Here is a 23,098-nt window from a genome sequence, read left to right on the forward strand (position 1 = left end):
TACAGTATTTGTGTCTATGTACATACTTTAAAATTAAGAATAAAATCACGGGGTGCCTGGGTGGCTCAGTTGGTTAAGTGTCTGCCTCTTGATTTCGGCTCAGGTCATGATCTCAGGGTCGTGAGATCAAGCCCCATCTCAGGCTCTGCACTGGGCATGGAGCCTGCTTGGGATTCTCTCTCTCCGTCTCCCTCTACCCCTCTCCCCACAAAAAGAATAAAATCACTCCCAATCCAGTATCAAACAAATATTTACTTCTCTTTATAAAGTGGACAAATGTTAGTATTTCATGTTGAACACAGGATCCGAACATAACCTAATTATTTTTTGGCCTTTTTTGTAACCTCAAGAGTTTAGCAGCTGAAGAATCTGAGCTACGATTTCGACAATTAACAAAAGAATATCAGGCCCTCCAAAGAGCATATGCCCTCCTGCAGGAGCAGACTGGAGGTATCATCGATGCTGAAAGGGAAGCCAAGGTCGGTACACATCTGGGGAGAGTGCTCTGAATTGGCCTGCAGCAGTCACAACATAAAAGTACCACGGACATAAAAATATCAGTAGGATAGCTTCCCCTGTATCCTTCTCTCCACTGTGGCTTTTGAACTGTTTTATCTTTTATGTCAACAAACCTTGGATCTAGAGACATTAGAACCAACTTAGATCGATGCTTTTGTTCCTTTAAAGGTAGTAGTTCTTATTCTGGCTATTTGAAAACTTATGTTTTTCAAAGCTAGACAATATTGAATCTTGATAATCCATTGTTTTTTTAGCTTCTTGCTTGGAAAAAATACTTTTGTGGTTAGCCACTTTCTTTTCTTAGTTATAAGTGCACAACATTACATTGACAGCTTCCAAAGAATTTTCACTGACAATATCTCATTTAATTTTTATGACAGCACCCTAAGGCAGGTATTTTATAAAAGAGTTCAAGGCTCTGAGAGGTTAATTGAATTGCCCAAGATCACATAGCTAATTCATGGAAAACTTGGATTCCACCTAAAATCTTACTGGGTCACATGTTCTTTCCATTACGTCACAATTGCCTGTCATAAGCTCATTAAAAAAAAAAAAAGCTACACACATACAATACTAATACTTAAAATTTAGTGAGTCCTTGCTGTGTTGCAGACATCATTGTAAGCGCTTTACATATATCATCTCATGCAATCCTAAAACAACCTTATGAGTTAGATGCTATTCTTAGCTATGTCCTTTTTATAGGAGAGGAGATAATAGCTTTGTAGGAGTTAAATGTAGATTGGCTAGGTTGAAACCAGGATATACAGCTCAGTTAGATGAAAGCTAGGATATGAACCTAGTGTTTCTGAGTTTGCTTCATAGATTTAAAATTTACATGGGGCAAGAAGGAGTGTGCCGACCCAGTGATTTTATCCTACTTCCAGTTTAGAGGGTCTGTAGTATGCTGAGCAGTGTCGTAAGAACTACTTTTAGTTGTTCAGTGGGACAGGATAGATATTATAGTTGTGTATTTTTAAATTGTAACATACATACATGCACATGTTTATACATAAATGAATAAACATTAAAAAAAAAAACCACTGTGATTTGGAATAGATAGGCAGGCAGTCATTAGAAAGGGATGTATGTGTGTCCCTTTGTGTTTATGCCTTAATACGTCATAGTTGTGGTTTTCATGATTAGCATGTACTAAGCATTCTCATGAAACATAGGATTGGTTAATTAAGATAATGGCATACATCTTGTTTTTTGAAGAGGTGATGATGTAGAAACCAGTTCTTTCTCTCATTTCACCCTCACCTCTAAATAAAGGTTTAGCGTTATCTCTGGCTATGAAAGTCAAAAAACCTTAACCATTCTCAGCAAAATAGTCTGAAACAAATCAAGATGTTAGAAAAAGGGCAATAGAGTAAATTGAGAGAAAGTAGAAATGCAAAAATAGGGGCGCCTGGGTGGTTCAGTTGGTTAAGCATCCAACTCTCATTTCGGCTCAGGTCATGATCTCAGGGTCATGAGATCAAGCCCTGCATCGGGCTCTGCGCTCAGCACTGAGTCTGCTTGAGATTCTCTCTCTTCCTCTGCCCTCACCCACTCTCGCTTGCATGCTCACTATCTCTCTAAATAAATAAGTAAAATATTTTTTAAAAAAAGAAATGCAAAAATAGATAATATAGATGAATGAGTATCATGAAAACAAAAGATGTAATCATTTTGATACAAGAAAAAAATAGATTGTACTCAATGCTCATTTAAAGTTAAAATAATTCTCAGTGAAATTAAGCTTGGGTTTTTTTTTTTTAATCTAATAAAGGTAAATATAATCTTCCACAGTCCAAAGACATATTCTCCTCCCAATGAAGAATAAGAAAAGGAGGAGCACCTGGCTGGCTCAGTCAGAGCATGCAATTCTTGATCTCAGGGTTGTGAGTTTGAGCCCCACGTTGGGTGTAGAGATTACTTTTAAGAAAGGAAGAACTGGGGTCGGGGGGGTGCCTGGGTGGCTCAGTCAGTTAAGCATCCAACTCTTGATTTCGGCTCAGGTCATGTTGTCAGGGTTGTAAAATTGAGCCCCGCATTGGGCTTCTCAGTAGGGAGTCTGTTTGAGGTTCTCTCTCTCCCTCTCCCTTTGCCCCTCCCCACCCTGTCTCCCTCTAAAAAAAGAAAAAGGAAGGAAGGAAGGAAAGAAGAAAAAAAAAGGATAGCTGCCATTGCTGACTTTATTCCACATTACACTAAAGAACCTATCGAGATCTTAAGATAAGTAAAAAATATGTGTATGGGCAAAAAGCAAAAAACCCACTAATTTTTCACAGAAAATAAGGTCCTATGTAGGGAGAATACAAGAGAATCTGAAAACAAATGAAGTAAGGTTGCTCCATAGAAGATCAGCGTCCAAAAATGCTGATACACACACTCACCCCCCGACACGCATACACATCATTCATACATACATACATACATACATACATACATACATCTGGATCTAGATTTAGATTTAGGGCAAAGTTGGCTCTGAAAGAATGGCAAGTTTTGGAGAGACAAAATGGGAGAAGGCTTTCCAGAAGAGGAATTTATTCAAATAAGAGAGAAGTGGAGGGTTACAAGGCATATTTAGGAAATAAGGAGATCACCAGCAGATCAGGGGTGAACTTTGTTGATGAGTAGTGCGGAAAAGATTGCAAATATAATGGGAGTTCTCACATCTCACCTAAAGACTTTGAATTTTAACCTGATGGTAAAGGGAACCATGGAAAGTTTTAGGCAAGAATTTCGATCCTAAAAAGAGTTTTAAAAGGTCCTTTGATCATAGAAAAAAAAATTTTTTTTCTCCCTTGTTGAGTTCTGATCAAGGAACATAAGGGAAGGAAAAATACCGAGTTACCATTTTACTTACTGAGTTCTGGAATTTTGATTTCACTAGGCTCAAGAACAGCTCCAAGCAGAGGTGCTAAGGTATAAAGCCAAAATTGAAGATCTGGAAGCGACTCTGGCTCAGAAAGGGCAGGTAGGCATCGGGTTGCTGGCTCTTCTGCAGATGCACACAATCCCGTCCGGTCGGATTGTCCTCCAGCCCCTGTGCATGGGCCGCACCCGGGACACAGCTTGGCTCTCCACAGTGACCTTTCTCAAACTCTGTCAGAATGTTCAACTCGATGTTTCTGTCCCTGGTGTTTTTCTGGCCAGAGCGTGAACCCCCCGCTACAACACGAATGAGGTTGGGCAAGAGAGAGAATGGCAGATGAAGAGGAGCCCTGTACAAATAGCCTAGAGTGGTCACAAGCTGCTGAGACAAAGACCCGCCCCTCAAGCTGCATTCTTTGCCTCTATGCTACATTTATGGTTCTGCATTTTAATGTTTTCCATCCATATGTATCTAGCCTGTGTGCATTCTGACCCTTTTCACTTTTTGCCTGTGTGGTCACTTCTGAGTCCCCGGAAGGCTGGTCCTGGATTATTCAGACTGAAAAAGTTAGAGCTTAGTGAGTGTCAATGAGAAGGGGGTGAAATTTTCCTGGCAACTTTGGCCCCGATGTCTTTTGAAGAAGGAGCGGATAACAAGGGGTGGGTGTCATTTACCAGCCATCGGCCGGCCAACAACCTGGGTGAGAGGAGACAGCTCTGGCCAAGTGGTTTGTCGACACAGGCTCTCCCGTGCCACTCCGAAATGCTGACTGCGCAATATTCTTTGTCAAACAGGACTCACACTGGGTAGAAGATAAACAACTTTTCATTAAGAGAAACCAGGAGCTTTTAGAAAAGGTATGTTGGGCGCAACACCCTAGTGGGGCAGAGGAGAAAATGATGAGAGATCCAGGAGCAGCAGGGGGTCCCCTCAGGAGTGGCACAGGGGCTCGGGGAAGGGGAGGCTTTTCCGGCGCTGCGCTCTCCCCTGCTGCGTGCTCAACTGCATCCCTGTCACCGCCATCACCATCAGTTAGTGGCCCGTGTGCATGGCTCTGTGCTGGTGTTGTGCGGACTTGAGAGGTTGTGATCCCTGACGCCTACTGATTTGTTTACCGCATATATATATATACTGTCTGTGTGCTGTACATATATATATACACACACACACCCACACGTGCACACATCCTATGTGGTTGGCCATCTACTAAAAGCACACTACGAATAGGACTTGTTATTTTGTGCAAGGCAGTGACAGACTACGACTCCAAGACCACGCCGCAACCTAGCATAGACTGTTCTCACTTTTAATCGTTTTGCTAATCTTGGCTATTTATATACAGATATATATATATATGTATACTTTTTTTTTAAGGGGAGAACATTTTAAAAGATGCATCCAAGGCACAAAACAGCATGTCCCGGAGGTTGCTCAACAAATCAAGAATGCAAAAGCATGGTGTAGGCTCAATAGATATAATTAATTTGGTTATCTGAACATAGGCTTTTGATTGGGGCAATGAAATACAACAGAGATCATTTTAAGTTTAAGGTGGTTTTGTCTTTAGTGTTTACCTTCCATAAATCTAGTGAAAAGATTACAAAATAAATCATGCTTGGGAAAAAAACAGACTTTGAAAGCCCATTTGAATAAGGGAAATAATTCTGTAGGTTCATCCAGTTGTTATGTAGAAATTATTTTAGGATTATTTCTACCAATATTCAGTAGCCTTGGCAAGTCAAAAATTAACCACAACACTTTTGGAAGCATGAGAGGGGAAAGAAGATGCTTTATCCTCCCTCCCCTCTGGTCTAGCAAAGTCCTTAGCCTACCTCGCTTTCTGAATGACAAGAGACAGTGCATATGTATAGAGGGCGGGTGGGTATTCCAGGATTGAGACCTGGTACTCTCAGAGAGGTGGGGGGTCCCTATAAAGAAACTTCATCACACATTGGTCCTGGTCTGTGAATTGCAACCTGTGAGCCACTGACCTAATGGCCAGTGTTAACTGCCAAAACCAGAAATCTCCCCAAATATCCCATCTTGGATCCAGATTCAAGATTCTAGGTAGAATCTCTTTGGGATCTAAGTCAATTTCTTAAAACTTTTGAAAGTTCACGTGACCACAAATATCTGAATGTAAATCTAAATCTATGTGTAAAAAAATTTGACTGCATTGATTAATGTCACTAATATTTCACTATTTCCCCATCTTTATTTTCCTATAATTTTTCTATATCCTGAGGCTATGAGAAAAAGAGGTTTTTAGTAGTCTTAGAGATGCCCAGTATTAAGTGTTATTACATTTCTTTACACCTAAAAACTAATTCCCGTTACATCTTCTGTCTGCTTTCTTTCAGTCTTGATTTCTTTGGAATAAATGGGGAATTAAGGGGCTCAAGCTTCTATGATTAAAAGAAAACCACAGTGACAATAAAGCTAAACATCCTACTTCAAGTGGGTATACTTGGGAAAGTAAGAGTCATCCTATGATAAAAAGCCCCTGGGTTTTTGTTTCTAAATTCAAGATTTTAAATAGTTCCTGTGTGTGAGGCCCACCCACACAGCTAAAATCCCAAGGCGGCCCCAAACCTATTACAGATCATGAAAATGTTTTGATCCCTTGTAGACATGGGCCTGTCTTATAGGGTGAGGCATGTTTTACACAACTAACTTAATTCCACGCTTTATCAGGTTATAGGAGAAATCTTACAGGAAAATACAGGGAAAAGGTGTCACTTCTAAACGGGTAGACAAAGGAAGCCTGTTTTGGTAGGGAATGTTAGAGTTCTGTGTTCAAGGAAGAGTAGCAGTTCCTCATATAGAAAAGGAAATGGAGGGAACCCCTTTTAGGCAGAAAGATGAACAAAGACACAGCTCCTGGCAGTCAGTCCACAGGGTAGATGGGGCGTTCTAGATTCTTGTGTGCGTGTGATCACACGTGAGTGTGTGCGTGTGCAGAGACGACCGTGAGAATATTCAAGGCCAGAAAGCTAGGTGCTGACCAGAGTATGAAGGTTTTTGAATTCCATATTGACGAGTTGGGCTTTATTCTGTGGGTAACTGGAACGCAGTAAAGTTTCGTATATGATCAGAGCTATCTGTATAAAATTTTTCTGACCATTTGTAACTCCAGAAACAAGAGGTGTCGGTCTCCACTATGAGCACCATGAAGGCAGTGCCAGGACACCGTCCCTGACCCACAGTACTCTCAGATTCACTACGCAGAGGCTCCCCAGGTGTTATCGCAATGAATGCAGGCGTCTTATAGCATTTTCCTCTATGACACGAAAAAGTCAACCAAAGGATAACTAGAAAGAAAGCCTAAGACTTATTTTATTCACATCTACTTGGGATTTTTTTTTTCACGGCCTGGATGATTTATTCACCAACTAAATGAGTGCTCTCCATGCTTGCTTTGCTAAATTGTAGACGGTTTTTGCAATGTTCACCTAACTTGAGGATTTACTTTATTAGATAGAAAAACAGGAGGCAGAAAATCACCGGTTACAACAGGAACTACAGGATGCCCGAGACCAGAATGAGCTGCTGGAGTTTCGAAACCTAGAGCTAGAAGTAAGGAAATGATGATACTAATGATAATAAAAATAATTGTAACAATTAACATGCACTGAACACATCCTATGTGTGAGGTGCTAAATTAAGCATTTCAGATGCCTACTCTCATTCACCCTCACAACCATAATCGAGATTTTAGAGATGAGGCAACTGAGCTTGAATAACTTGCCCAATACCTGGGACCGTAAGTGATAAAGCACTGATGCAAGTCAGAATTGTCTGCTCAGATACTGTACTTTTCGACACCATTGCCTTTAAGAACAAGAATGAATAATTTTTAAATAATTTACATAATAGATTTCAAACTTCATCAATATTTCATAGCTTTAAAATAATCATTTCCATCCTTCATTGAATTCTGACTCATAAAAATGTTACCTCAAGAATTATATTTCAAATTGTGCTATATACAAAAATATTTTGTTATACACTTGAATTCATGAGTAAACTTTTTTAATCTATAGTGCACTTACGCAAAAGGCTAAGAAGCAAGGTAACTTGTTTTAGGAAATACCTTGGTTAACCTGACCAAATTTCAGTCTTTTTTTTTTTTTTTTTTAAGTAAAACATATCAGTCAAATCAGATTTTAATTGTATCACACGGAATCTGGCGGGGGGTGGGGCACCTGGCTGGCTCGGTCAGTAGAGCATGTGACTCTTGATCTCAGGGTCATGAGTCCAAACCCCATGTTGGGTGTAGAGATTACTTAAAAAAATAATTAAAAAAAAAACAGGGGTGCCTGATGGCTCAGTCAGTTAAGAGTCCTACTCTTGATTTCGGCTCAGGTCATGATCTCAGGTTTGACATCGAGCCCCATGTTGGGCTTCACACTGGGGGTGGAGCCTGCTTAAGATTCTCTGTCTCTCTGACTCTCCCCACTCCCTTTCCTTCTCTAAGAAAAATAAAAATGAAAAAGCCTGACTTCTTTGGGGCGCCTGGGTGGCTCAGTCAGAAGAGTGTGCAACTCTTGATCGGTGGATCATGAGTTCTAGCCCCACATTGGGGGTAGAGATTACTCTAATAAATATTTTTTTAAAAAAGAATCTGGCTTAGAATCTGACTGAATGTATATGGATATGAAAGATATGAAAATTTCCCATTTGATAGCTCTGTTATTTTGCCAGGGGTTTCTTTTTGAGGTTTTTTCAAATTAGATCTGGATAGAGTTAGCAGTTGGTGTTCCTCAGTGAGGAAGAGCGAAGTCCTCTTTAGTAGCTCACATATCTTCATCGTAAAACTTGAGTGGATTGAATATGCAAAAGGCCGTTAGCAGCCATAAGACTTCATGGTCAAAAGACCATTCTCTGTGACACCTGAAAGCTCTAAATATTCATATAGTTTAAATGGGAACTTCACTTCCAACATTTCTCTGACCAAAAAATTTGCAAGACTGAATGACACCATCTATAAATTCTTCTACCATACCTCTTAGTTGATCAGTCAGTTCTTTTCCATTAAATTTAAGCATGAACATCTTGTGTTTTTTTTTTTGGCCACATGACATTGATAAACTACTGCAATAGCATAAAGAGAGAGCACAGACAACTGGTTTAGTGTTTAATCAGTTGTTGCTTTTCTTTTTTTTAATTCCCATATATTCTTCACTGTATTTCAAGGAAAGAGAGAGACGATCCCCTCCATTTAATCTACAAATTCACCCATTCTCTGATGGTGTGAGTGCTCTACAGATCTACTGTATGAAAGAAGGTGTCAAGGTAGGCAGATACTCAATTTTTTATGTTTGTAAAAAGTAGAGAAACTGGGAATTGGAAAAGGGGAGGTTATTGATCACTTTTGTTTTTCAGTCACTGGATGTTATTTTGATACCAACTATGTAGCAACTGAAAAGAGTCGCATCTAGGTGCCAGGCTGGCTCAGTTAGTAGGGCATGCCATTCTTGATCTCAGGGTCGTGAGTTTGAGCCCCATGTTGGGCGTTGGAGCCTACTTAACATAATTTTTTTTTAAAAATTAAAAAAAAGATGTGTGACAGATGTATGAATGGTAACAGCAGAGAACACAGGAAATCATGATTATTTAGAATAGAGTAGGGTAAAGAAGATACAGATTCAAAATATTAAGATAATTACCCTTAATTATCTAGGGGAAATATTAAATAATAAAATATCAGTACTTTGAGAAGCACATTTCAAGTATAGCAGATAAAAAAATATTTGTCGAGTCCCTTTGTTATGCTGTCTTAAGTGCTGTGGGATTCATAATCTTGGAATTTTGGCGGTGGAAGAGACCTTAAAATCATCTAGCCCACCATCTCTTTTGATTACGTTTAATTTAGGGAAGATTTCTCTTTTGGAAGGACTTATGATTTCTAACATGTTGTTCATTTAGATAAAATGTAATTCTGTCTTTAGGGATATTGGGATCCATTTTAAACGTTAAGGTTGAATGGAGGTGGCCCCATCTCCTGGAAAATATATTGTCCTTCAACGTAATGCAATCACATGGTGGGTCTCTATCCCGAAGGGAAAGCTGGGAAGCCTCCTGCTGTTCCTGGTCTCTCCTTGACCTTGTGCATGGCCCTCCCTGCTCCCACTCTGAGCTGCCAGATAATACCTGCTTTCGTTGCCTTCTCTCTACCTGTGAAACTGAGCTAGACCTCCCCCTTCCCGGTGGTAGGGGTCTGGTTGTGAGTAAGAGGAGAGAGGTGTACTAATGAAGTAAAAAGTGGGAGGAAAATTAGGTAGTAAAATTGCGCTTCCTTGTTTTCCATCCTAAACCTCTTTCAGGTTTAAACTTCTGTCCTTCCTGGGCTGCCCAAAAATTTGTAAACCAGAGCAGTTTGTTGGGTTTTTTTTTAATTCAGCTCTAATTAAATGAAAAGGACTTCTACTTTGTCTTTTCCTTAGATACTTTTCTTAGATAAATCACAAACAACCTACTCTGGTGGATGAAATTTATATGCAGGGGAACTTTTTCAAATGGAGTTCAGCTGCTTCAAACTGACTCAAGAAATATAGTTAAAATGAGCTATTTTCCATAGCATGAAATTAATGCTAAAAAATGGAAGGTACTCTAGTTTTCTATGTGGCAATCAAAATCTCAGCCAGGTCAGAATTCCATTAATTAGAATGAAATTAGTTGATTATATTTATTACTTGTTACTTTTCTTTATACCTACAATTTATCATAATTCAAAAAAATTGGCAATTAGTAAGAAAAAACTTTAATGAAAGAATTCCAAGTCCTTACTATATCCTAGACTCTTTCACATACCATCCCTTTATCCTTAAGAGCAGCCTATGAAGGAGGTATTTTGCAACTGGTGAAATTGAGAATGAACTGTTAAGTAGTTTGCCCAGGTTCACGCGACTTGGAAGAAGCAGGGTGAAAACATAAAACCACGTGTGCCTGATTGAAAACAACCCAAGGAAGTATGGGTCTTAAAATGTCTTCTCAAAGTTACGGGTCAAGCAGTGATAGAATAGTAAGCCGCCTTTGTGTCTTTGATTTGAATGTGTCTCCTTGATGTTGCAGGATGTGAACATCCCTGATCTCATAAAGCAGCTTGATATCCTGGGTGATAATGGGGTAAGTAATGAACTGATTAAGGGCAGTAAATATATGAACTTGCCCAAAGAGGGGCAAGAAATACTTGCCAGGGCATCATGTGTAAAATAATAGCAAGTGAGAAGCCACGTTCACTTAAGGATGTAGCTCGTTGAAGAGAATCAATCATTTGTCAAACAAGTTGGTTGAGGGGTTGTAAGGATCTCTAGAAGGCAGTGGCAGAAACGGGAACTGGTGAAGTGCTTTTCATGGGCTGGTTTCACGTTTGAATGCCGACCACATCTGCAGTGATTAAAGCTAATTACCTTCTCTCTGTTGCCTGGAGCCATCTAGCATGAAATTAATCAGTCATGCAGTTGCAACTGCTGCTAAATAGTAGGGTTGGTGGCAGCCCCATAAAAATGGACCAGGAAACTATAATCTCTTTTCTTTCTAAAAACACCTTCCAGGCAGGGTCAAGGCATACTAATTCAGTGGGAGGAACATTCATTGAGATACTATGGGAATGATGCATATAAGTTGGAGGAGTCACCCATTTTTTGCCTTGAAAAATCATCAAAGGAGAGAAGAGAATCAATTAAATCACATCAAACCACTATGAAAAGATTACTTGTTATTTCATTTTGGTTTCTGCTTTTCTCGTAACCTGACTATTAGCTAAGTATGCTCACAGTGAAACACAAAAGCAAGTCAGTATTAGAGATATAAAAAAAAAATCACATTTAATGTCCTTTTACATGTTTCGAATGAACTTTTTGTTCAGAATTGTAGAATAGAACATCTGAACTAAGTAGAATAGAACATCTGTTACGTTACATACATGCACCTGCGGTAATATCTATGGCAGGCTGTTAGGCAGATAGTGCAAATATCGTAACTGTCTTCAGCTTATTTTCTTTCTCTCTCTCTCTCTCCCTCCCTCTCTTTTGGCAGAACTTAAGAAATGAAGAACAAGTGGCCATAATTCAGGCCAGCACTGTGCTGTCCCTGGCAGAAAAGGTAATATATCAAACTAACATTCAAACCATCTCAATGTCTGACTTCACACCTAAAGACCCGGGTAGGGTTGAAGGACATTCTCTTTGCACATGACTTTGTGTTACTGAATACCTAGTAAGTATCTTTTTTTTTCAGGGTGCTACAACCCCTACAGAATGAGAACACACAAAAGAAAAGTCTACACACTGATCTGGGGTGGGTGGATAATTCTTGCTTTGTAGTCTGTTAAAAAATGGAACACTTTCTGGATTACATTATCCAAACAATCCCGCCCAAGCTGGGACAGCTGTAAAGAAGGGTTTCGTTGAGAGGTGGTAAAATGGCGCCTGGCTCTTTTTATGCGCTCTTCCCTGGCTGCGTACACACCAGTTGTCCCGAACTGATTGTGTAATTCAGTGGTGGCTCACTGCAGTCACATTCAGAAAGCCCAACCTGGGGACTGGCAGAAGAGCAACACTGAGTGTGTTCTGGCCCCCTTGTGTCGAAACCTGGTAAATGGTAGGGAGAGAGACAAAGGAAAGAGCCAAGTGGAGAAGCTTGATGACTGGCTATGTTCAGGGTGTCGCGAGAATCAGCACTTACTTGAGAGGCTCGTGTACATGGTTGGATAAAATGACAACTGTATAAATTCCTTGAAATGCTTTCTTAATTCCTAAATGCATAAAGAGTTTGTTATAAATTAAATGAAACCATAAACAAGCAAGTGATCTGCTTTCTCCAGTCTGAAGTAAGGGAATCCTCCAGGTCAAATGATTTATTGAGTTACTCGAACAATACCATGACATAAAGGGAAAACAATGTAGGGAGAGGCAAGGGCTGCTATAAAATAAAAAGTTACTTAAGAAATAGTAAAATGATCCTTTTTTGGATCGGATTCAAGGACACCAAGTGTGGAAGAAAGGACACTTTGCTGACAGCTGGGGAGATTTTAATATGGATCAGGAATGATATAACAAAAGGAGTTCATGTTCATTTTGCAAGGTATAAAAATGGTCTTTGAGTTAAGGATTTTTTTTTTAAAGGCCTTTTCTGTTAGGGATATATACTGAGGTATTTACATGTGAAATGATATCTGGGATTTGCTTTGTAAAAAACTTACTTACAGGGCGCCTGGGTGGCTCAGTCGTTAAGCGTCTGCCTTCGGCTCAGGTCATGATCCCAGGGTCCTGGGATCTAGCCCCGCATCGGGCTCCTGCTTGGCAGGAAGCCTGCTTCTCCCTCTCCCACTCCCCCTGCTTGTGTTCCCTCTTTCGCTGTGTCTCTCTCTGTCAAATAAATAAAATCTTTAAAAAATAAATTAAAATTAAAATTAAAAAAAATAAAAAATAAAATAAAAAACTTACTTTATGCTTTAATTACAGATGTATCACTCTCCCTCTCCACAACAAATTAATAGCACCACATTATCTCTAACATAACGTCCAGAATCCAGAACTTGCCATGAGGGCCCTGAGGATCTGGCCCTTACCTGCTTCTCCAGGATCCCACTTGTTTCTTTGGTCCATAGCAAAGGTCCAGCCATACACAAATCCTTCTGGGGCCCCGATCTTCTGTCTCTGTCTCTCTCTCCATCTCTATCACTGTTTTCATCCCTTGGTCCTTTACACTGTTCTCTTTGCTTAGAAGATATTCCCTTTTTCCTTTTCTACCTTGGTCTGGCTAAATCTGAACCATTAGACATGCCCCTGTGTGGGGAAGCCTTCTTATTCACCCAAGGCCAGTTAGGTGGTTTTTTCTCTGTGTTTCCACAGTGACTTATGCATCTGCTACTATGGCTTTTAACAACTATAACAGGCTGCTCATTTTTTGCTGTTGTTATACGCCCCCAACCACCTACCGCTAGATTTAAGCTCCATGAGGGCAAATATGGTATCTGTTTACTCCACTTTGTTTGCCTAGCTTTTCACAATAGCCCAGCACATCTAACAGGTGGTCAACAAATGTTTACTGAAGGAGTGAACAAGTGACCGTGAATGTCCACAGGACAGTGTTCCAGTGACATCCAGTTGGATGAAGAAAACACAGTCTGTATTCCCAGGTCTGCTACAGTCATTTGGCAGCAAAAGCCAGAGTGTCTGCCTCCCTAAGGGATAAGCTTATGTTTAACTTGGGAGAGACCCATTATAATAATTTGTTCTATTAAACCAAATATGTGGTAAGCTCATGCCATATTATTCAAAATCTAATTTTACTCAGGGTGCTGATCAATGTTAACCTCAGTGCCATGTAACAGGATGATATATTCTAAGTGTTAGGAAAGGTAGGTTTTTTTAATGTGATTAAAATGTCTCCACTCAACAAAAATGATTCTTCAACACTTAGCTGTGGGCAGTTTCAAACACTGAAAAACTGCCATTTCTCCGGTCTCACCTGGCCTTCTTTCTTTCATCATGTTTCCCCCAACCATGGAGAACTGGATGTCTCTTCTGCTTGGAATCTTCCCGTCATTTTTGCCTAATCATCTCTGACTCGAATTCATCAGACTCAGTTGCAGTTGTCACTTCCAGGAAAGCCTCCTCTGGTGTTGTGTAATGAGGGCAAAAAAACATGTGGGTCTTACTCAACCATCAAAGCTCTAGTATCTAGTGCAGGGCCTGACACGTGGTTGACGTCAAGAAATGCATTTGCTGAATGAATGAATGAATGAATGAATGAGTGAATGAAAAATGATATTTCCTGAGCTAAGAGATAAAATGCACCAAGTTTTCACTTCAGTCCTCATCTGCTTCCTAAGATAGAAGAGGAAGAGACAAAACAACTCAGTAGACTGCACGGTGTACGCCATCTCAAGCAATCATGTAGACTGTTTTGTCTTGTTTACTCCTTAGTGGATCCAGCAAATTGAAGGAGCTGAGGCTGCCCTACACCAGAAAATGATGGAACTGGAAAGTGACATGGTGAGTACAAAGAAGAGGTATCATAAAAATGAAGAAAACTTGACAAGGCAAATGGAAAACAACCATTTTCTACCACTTTTATCTGGCACTGATGGAAGTTTGCAGCTTCCCATTATTTTGTGTACAGACTATGGAACAAAATTCCTGGAAGTATCCCACAAGTTCAAGTTATATTCTTCAAAAATATGTTGTATTTTTTATAATATTTCTAAAACTAATGCTGAAGAGAATTCAATTAGGTGTTTTTTTCCTTAGGCTAAACAATTTTTCCACCATATATAGTCATAGTAAAAAGTACAGAAATGATGAATGAAACTCTGATTTTAAAAATCTCCAAACCACCTCATGCTCATTAGGATGGCCACTATCAAAAAAACAGAAGTTAGATGTTGGTGGGGATGTGGAGAAATTGGAACCTGTGCACTGCTGGTAGGAATGTGAAATGGTGTGTGGCTGCTAAGGAAAATACTATGGTGGTTGCTGAAAAAATTCAAAATAGAATTACCATCCAATCCAGGAATACCACGTTTGGGTATATGCCCAAAATAACTGAAGGTAGGGTCTCAAAAAGATATTTGTACACCCATGTTCAAAGCAGCATTATTCACATAGCTTAAATGTGGAAGCAACCCAGATGTCTGTCAGTGGATGAATGGATAGCAAAATGTGGTCTATACATACAATGAATATTATCCAAGTTTTTAAAAGGAAGGAAATTGTAACATATATAACATGGGCACAATGCTAAGTGAAATAAGCCAGTCACAAAAAGACAAATACTGGATGATTCCACTTACGTAAGGATCCAGAGTAGTCAAGCTCCTAGAAAGTAGGGACGACGGCTGTCAGGGTCTAAAAGGAAGAGAAATTGGGGTGTTGTTGTTTAAGGGGTATAGTTTCAGCTTTGCGAAATGAAAAGCATTTCGGAGATTAGCTGCTTAACCATGTAAATATCCTTAACACTACTGAACTGTACACTTAAAAACGGTTAAGAGCGTAAAATTTATGTTGTATGTGTTTTACCGCAATTAAAAATTTTTTTAAATCCCCAAGCATAGGAATTGTTGATTATAATTTACGGGAATATGTAGAATTTTATAACTGTACTGTCATTAGTATTATTACTACTAAAAACCAGGTAGTGATTCCTATCAGGTTAGGGAATCCTATAATAAGAATAACTTGTATTTACATAGTATGTGACAGCTCACACATCATTTGCTTATATTTTACACGGAGTTTCTATTTTGCCAAAAGGTTAGACTCTAAAGTCAAAGCATGTGACAAGAACTGTTTACCTTAAAAGAAAACAAAAACAAAAACAAAACTTGAAAAAAGCGTGGGAACTTTAGGTTGAAGTCCCAGCTCGTCCGGGTTTTGTGGCAGGAGCAAAGCGCTCTCATTAAGTGACACCCCCATTCTCTAAATCATTATCCATCTTTGTGTTTGCTAGTTGTACACAGATAATTTTGAATAATTGTTTTATTATACCACTGTGCATTCCTAAACATTCTTACAAAAATAGACTCTCCCAATATATTGGCACAGATATACTTACTAGTTACTAACTTACCTTGTCAAAATCGAATCTGTCCTTAACCATGTACTTTTGGATTGGCATAAAAATCCTTTAAAGCATTCCATGTGGATTGGTCATTATATCTTTTATACTTCTTTCCATTGATTTTCACATTCCCTGTGTGAGGCTATTAAAGTTGAACTATTTCCCTAACAGACAAAATCTATGACCCTACAAATGCTAGTGACTCATCTTGCAGTGGAATTCGAGAAAACATTAATCAGTACAATTTATATATCACTTCCTAGTAAACTCAATTGACTCTTTCTATTTATCATTATGGCCCCCTTCTTATAGGAACAATTCTGCAAAATAAAAGGCTATCTAGAGGAAGAACTAGACTACAGAAAACAAGCTCTCGACCAAGCATATATGGTAGGTACAGCAAGCACTAAAGACACCCAGAGAGTTCACAATTCTCTATACTGCAGAGTAAAGCATCCTGGTTCGTTTGTCATGCCAAGTGCTTGAATAGACCACGACATAAAGCTCATTTGTTCAGTGGTTTCTAGTTCCGGTTTTAGAACAAATGCATCCCTACCTCTTTCCTGTTATAATAATCTTACAATACTTAATAACTATTTAATTATGCTTCATTTAAAAAAATTAAGTGTATGTTATTATAAAATGCTTTAATGAAGGACAGATTGGATGGTACTGTGGATTAAAGAGAAATTTTATTAAATAAAATCCAATGGTTTGGGAGCCTAATGTAGTGGTAGAATGATAGAGCCTTTAAAATGTCTGTTATGTACATTTTTACTTCACGTATTTCTCCCAACAACCCTGAGAGGTATAGGTAATCTGACTATTCCTATATTGTATAGGAGAGAATGAAGGCTTGGAGAGAAAGAACTCTGCCTGACAAAGCAAGCAGGTAGTGCTCAGGTCTGACTCCAAACCCTGTGGCCTTCACTGCCGTAATCCAGCCACAGTAAGGAAGGCTCTTCGGTAAATGGGCTGTGCCTTTTTCTCTCCCACAGAACATTGTGCTGACTGAGGAGCACATTTGATTCATTCCCCACACCAAACTCATAATACATAATTCCTAATATTGGACTATGGCTTGCCTGTCTTCTTTCCATATGCTGCACCCTCCCCGCCCCATTAATTCACAGTAATAACTTAAGAGAAAAAGACCAAACTTAAAAGAGGAATATTTTGAGTTGTTAGTAGAGGTTTTTATAATGCTTTCCTGGAAGCAGCCTGAGTCACTTTGGGGATAAGAGTGAAGCACTTAGCCCCTGCTTGTAACAAAGATGAATTAGTCTTCCCTTCCAAAATGAGTAAGAGATTCTGAGCACCACTTGATGGGGAAAGGAGAAAATGAGAGTTGGTCCCTGGAGAATCAAGAAGGAAGCACTCTCCCCCCCCTTCCTACCCTTTTATCCTTGCCTCCTCCACCTACACATGATAGGGTTCATCTGTGTGTTCGTGTGAACCATGACTGCGTACTTGTTCAGACAACCACATTTAATGTTAAAAAGAAGAGATCTGCTTAGTCCAGCGCAAGAGCTAGGAAAACACCCCTTACCCAGGCATGACCATCCACCTCTGTCAGAGTCACAGGGGGTAAGACTGTAGGTTTGGGCTGCTATCTCTGAAGCATGTTAAAAAAAAAATAACTGGGATATAAGGAGCAGTAGACTCTTCATCTAAAACAGAGAAGACCAAGGAGGCATTTTATAGCTAAAGCAGCTGTAAATCTCAGAGTATTAAAAAACAATCCAATTCTGAGGACTCTAGGCCATTTTTAGATCATATCTCCCAATCTGTATTTTAAGATGTGGAGACTGCACAGCCATCTTCAAGTTCATAGGTGTGTCCTGTGGAAGAGGTGGCCTTTTGTACATGAAATATATCTCTAGTTTCAAGTATTCCAACTCAGGCCACTTTTCAATGCTTATTTCTAAAAGTACAGCCACCATGATAGATGTCTAAATGTCTGAAGGGCTGTCAAATGAAAGAGAGTCCAAATTTATTCTCAGCTACATTTGGGAATAGAAGGATATACAGTTCTTATAACAAAGTAAGGACTTCCTCAAAATGAAATGGACAGGATCCCAAGAAAAAGAATAAATTCCCCATCACCAGAGAAGTTCACATATTGTTAGCTCGATGACATTTAGGGAATCTTACAAAGGGGATTAACAAAATGGTAGTTAGACTGGACAAGCTTTGAAGTTTATCATATTGCTATGATCCTGTAAGATTACAGTGGTGCGTGACCCCCCCCATACACGCAAGTGTCTCTGTTCACATTCCACACATCAATGCTAAGTTCCAAAGTTAGACTTTTCTAATTCTGTTTGCCAGAGAATCCAGGAACTAGAAGCTACTTTGTACAATGCTCTGCAGCAAGAAACTGTTATCAAGTTTGGTGAATTGTTAAGTGAAAAACAGCAAGAGGAGCTGAGGACAGCAGTAGAAAAGTTACGGCGGCAGATGCTGAGGAAGAGCAGAGAGTATGACTGTCAGATTCTTCAGGAGAGAATGGAGCTCTTACAGCAAGCCCATCAGGTGAGGACTGAGTCACTGCATCTGTGTAGGGTTGGTACTAAGCAAATGGGACTTAGTACTAAGTACATTGTACTGAGTATGGGTGTGGAGAAGCCCAGGAGCTATAAACTATTTTCAGAGAGCAAAATAACTATTGTTTTCCACCTAGACTCAGAGACAGGAGGACAGTTTTGAAATGATTCAGTCTTAAGAAAATTGGCATTTCGGAAGCATTGCATACTGCTGCCATTTTGGGAACTATTTTGTCATGAAATACCCTTTGAATCTCCTGGATCCTGATTAGCTCCCTTATGCAGGGAAGCAAGACTCTCCCCAGAACAGAAATAATGCCTCCATCCTGTTACTCACCCCAGTCCAATACCTAACCTGATCCAATAATCTGAATAGGGTAAAGGAGAACAAGGGCCTTTTTCTTTATTCCCAGAACAAACAGCAACACCAACAAAGCCTGGAAGCTGCCGCTTACTTACTGGCATTTGCTATGTCAGGAACTAAATTTACATCATTGCATTTAATCTTCACAATAGCCCACTGAGGTAAGTATTCTTATGATCCCAATTGAGGAGATAATGATACTGATGACAAGAGTGCTTCAGTTTGCCCAAGATGACCCAGATAGCGAGCTCCAGAGCCAGATTACCACTCAGGTGGGCATGACTCAAGGCCGGTGCATCTAACCATGGCACTACGCTGTCATACACAGCTTGAGTTAACTATGATTGACGGGACTCATCTAGACCAGCAAGGCTCAAGAGACACTCAATTTATAGCCCAAATTCTTAATTCCAACTCTTAGTTCATGTCTTAGCTTGACAGGTGAGGACTAGGGCCCTGGTCAAAAAGCAGATTCCAAAAGAATTCCAAAATTGGTAGTGCCAGGCTGTCGTGTTGGTACTCAGAAGCTGAGTATAGAAGCTGACTATAGAAGAAGTAAGAATCATGTGGTCTTCAGAGTTCAAGGTGAGTGGAAAAGGAACAGGTTATTTTATGACACCAATAAGAACGGTTTATGGGGAATATGACACTTAGCATACCCTCTATGTAGCCAGGAGTTCTGTGAATCTTTATAGTCGGACAGATTATTCAAGTCAGCAGGGGAACTCTGAAGCCATTTGTCCTGGAGATGGTGAACGCATGCATGTTTGTTTCAGTGGCCCTTCAGATTCCATCATAAAGTTCAGGGTTTTGACCCTGGAAAGGGTTTTTAAATCCTTTAATAATAGACTCCCTGGCATCATTAGTTGGGGAATGAAAGTGTCCTCTGCATAAATTTCTTATGCTACAGTAGCATTTAATTAATTTCAACAAATCAGGAGTTGTACCATGGAACCACAGCAGTGTTTATTTCTAAGATGTACAAATAATTATCTGAATTTATTTAGATTAAAAGCTGTCATCTCTTTTGAGTCTTTAACCAGCTAAGGTGATTCACTCCCGAAAGACATGATTTTGTTTGCTTTAAGTTATCAGTCTGAACGGATGGTTATGTTATATTTCTAAGCCTCAGAGATTCCCACTGAAATTCTCTATCTCTCAAACAAATGTTCACTAGAAAATGCCTTTTCTAGTTATTATTTCTTACTCTTTGCCTGCCATTGTAATCAGTAGTTCTGATTTGAGAGAATTATTCCAGAAGGTCTTGGCCAGAATTTGTCATATATCAGTATATGATCCAGGTAAATCGTAGAGCAGCATATCACTAACTATTCATGGGACATTTCTGTTTGAATGTTTCACATACGAAACAGATCTAAATATTCATTCTTATCCTTACTTCTCCTGTCTTTCCCCGGCTGCCTGCCTTGGTCAGTAGAATTACCATATCCCAAAGCACTCAGGCTGGAAACCCTGGAGTCTTCTTGGTCTTTTATCTCCAGGAGTTAATATAGCACTACATCCATCTGAGCATTTCCCCTGAAATGTTTTTGAAACTGTTGCATTTTTTCCACACTTGTAACCTCAGGCATACACAGGACCTCTCAATACTGCAGCAGGCCCAGCTTCTGCCAAATGTCCTCTGATGTAACCCGGCTCCATCCTCTATGCATTTGTTCTGTCAGATGTTTAAATGCACCTCCTAGACTTTGAACACCATGCCATAGAGAATTCACATAGACCCTGCCTTTACAAAGCTTAGGACCTACTGATGGAGTCACAGGAGACTAATTCAAAGAAAAATAACTCTAACTGATATCTTTTGACAAGGGGTATAAAAAATCATAAGCAGTGTGCCTTGGGGACCCACTTGTGGGGAAGACTTCCAGCTCTCCTCTCCTTTGTTCATCGTGCAAATCACTGCAGAGTCTTTCACCTTTTCCGATGGTACATTCTTCCTCAGAAGCCTCCATGATCCCAATTTCCAATTGAGTCTGGTCCTATGCAGGTCTCTCCAGGTCCTTCATTAGCTGGCTTACCCCTTCCCTGGAAAGCTGACCTGAGACAGTCTGCAGAGCATACCTTCCTCACTACTCATGCAGACCTCTTCCTGGTACCACTTGGGCCATGACTCCCACCTCTAAGCCTTTGTTTGCCTGATCACTCACCCTAAAATGCCCTTCCGTGTCTGCTTCATTTATCCAAATGTTCTCATTTTTTCCAGTCCCAGTTTAAGATCTGTTTCCCTTAGGATGTTCTCCCTGATAATAATGGAGTACAGACTATTGAAAAAAAAAATCTATACTGCATACCCTGTTACACACTCTTTCACACCCATATTGAGGGCCTGCTTGTGCCAGAGACTAGGAATGTGATGGTGGACAAAGACGTAAAGGTCACTGTTCTCATCTATACTACAGATGAAAGGGGTCAAAGCAACAACACAAAAAACAATGACCAAGGCAATGTAGAGAGTGTCCATGAGTACTATGAAGAAAAGTATACAATGTGTGTGTGAATCTGGGAATAGAGGATTCACCTCTTTAGACTGGCTAGTCAGACCAGGCCTCTCCGAAGATGTCTAAAATCCCAGGGACCAGCCACACAAAGATCCTGGCAAAGTGTCCCCGAAGATAGGGACAACAGAGTCTAAGTCTCTACTGTGGGAACATTTGGAATATTCAAGAAACAAGAGAGAAGGCCATAAAAATGGAGCAGAGAGAGCCAAGAGGAAGTGGACATGAGGTGAAGTTGGAGCAGTAAGACAAGGCCTAAATCATGTTGGACCTTGAAGGAGTTGGGCTTATATTCTGAGTGCGGCTTAGCTGCATCTTCCTTATTCTTACCCCTCCTCCTCTCCCCCTTAAACTCAGGGACTGCCCTGGTGATTTCATGTGTTGGGAGTGCACACAGCTGCTGTAGACGGATGTACTAAATTAGAAACAGGGAGGGCTGGCTGTAAGCCGTCACACCAGTACTGATGCCAACAACAGTGACTTGGTGGAGTTACTAGCAGTACAGATAAGCCAGGCAGAAAAGGGATCTGATTTGGATCTGACAGGGATCCCCCTTGGATTGGATGGCAAGCAGATGGGAAGGAAAAAGAAATAGAACATGCGGCACACATTAGCTGAAGTAACTCATAATCAACACGTAGAGGCAGCTTCTTTGTACTCAACACTGCCCTAGTTACTAGAGATTGGTGATGAAGTTAAACATGGTTTTGCCATCGTTTACCTTTTCTACTTGAGCTGGGTTTCCCTGTGTTTCAAACTTTGTCTCCCCATCTGATCGGAATGGTTCTTTGAGATCAAGAACTCACTGGTGTCTGGACCCTCCATTACATTCAGCAAAGTCCTGTCCTCTGTAGGAAGTTGCCCAACAAACAGACACTTGATGGCTGAAGAGACCCTGCAGTAATCTTACAGGTCCATGATTTTATTGATATAATACTTGCCTCCACATTCAGTAGACATATCAAGGAATTATGTGCACACTCAAGGTGGAAATGTCTAGCAAATTTATTCTTTCATTGTGTAGCTTTGGCACCTGGAAATATACACAAGCACACACATCACTCCCATGTACCCACACCATTAGCTTCCAGGCCCATTCTCTTACCCAGCATTCATTGTCCTCTAATTTCAAGGTCAGCCTCGATCATCTCTCTGACCAAAACTCCTCATCCTCTCCTGCACACACATCTATCCCTTCCCTTTAAAGCAGACTCCTCAGTCTCTTCACTCCCTGCATTTGGTCAGATAATTGTGGTCGGGGGCTGTCCTGTGTATCGTCCTGGGCTCTGCCCATTAGATGCTAGTTGCAACCCCCGTCCCAGATGTGATTACTGACCATTACTGTCCCAGATGTGATTCAAAAATGTCCAGACAATCAGACAGTGATGATGGTTGCACCATCTTGTGAATATTTTAAAACCACTGAATTGTATACTTCAGATTAAATTAACTAACTTGAAAAGATGTTCAGACATTGCCAAATGTCCCCTGAGGGGCAGAGTCATCCTCAGCTGAGAACCAATGTTTCAGAGAAAAGGGAGATAGGATTTTCAAGTTCAGGTATTCTTTGTTCTAGCTTTCCCTTTTTCTCCCTACATTGCATTATAAAAACCTCTCTTTCTGTATTATCACCCCGTTTAGCTTCCACTGTTTTCTTCTCAGACTCCAATTCCCCATTTTCTGATTATTCCCAAAAGAGGTGTTAAAATAACCAGCCTAC

At 40.1% G+C, this 23,098-nt stretch overlaps 1 protein-coding gene across 7 annotated transcripts in view; it reads left to right on the forward strand.

Annotated features, from left to right (window-relative positions):
- Nucleotides 1-23,098, forward strand: part of JAKMIP2 (janus kinase and microtubule interacting protein 2) — a 157,302-nt gene that overhangs the window by 119,701 nt on the left and 14,503 nt on the right. For 6 of the 7 annotated variants that reach the window (XR_004908870.2, XM_078067326.1, XM_036065724.2 and 3 more), the window contains 10 exons: nt 351-479; nt 3,404-3,487; nt 4,180-4,242; nt 6,863-6,961; nt 8,582-8,680; nt 10,460-10,513; nt 11,426-11,491; nt 14,320-14,388; nt 16,265-16,342; nt 18,284-18,487. Coding sequence is in view for 6 of the 7 variants with exons in the window: in XM_078067326.1 (XP_077923452.1) it covers nt 351-479; nt 3,404-3,487; nt 4,180-4,242; nt 6,863-6,961; nt 8,582-8,680; nt 10,460-10,513; nt 11,426-11,491; nt 14,320-14,388; nt 16,265-16,342; nt 18,284-18,487 (945 nt within the window). In the remaining variant the exon portion in view is untranslated. The remainder of the gene's footprint in view (nt 1-350; nt 480-3,403; nt 3,488-4,179; nt 4,243-6,862; nt 6,962-8,581; nt 8,681-10,459; nt 10,514-11,425; nt 11,492-14,319; nt 14,389-16,264; nt 16,343-18,283; nt 18,488-23,098) is intronic. The other variant, XM_036065726.2, reaches the window with a different exon arrangement.

Source organism: Halichoerus grypus, chromosome 2, assembly GCF_964656455.1.
Source record: "Halichoerus grypus chromosome 2, mHalGry1.hap1.1, whole genome shotgun sequence".
NCBI classification, from domain to species: domain Eukaryota; kingdom Metazoa; phylum Chordata; class Mammalia; order Carnivora; family Phocidae; genus Halichoerus; species Halichoerus grypus.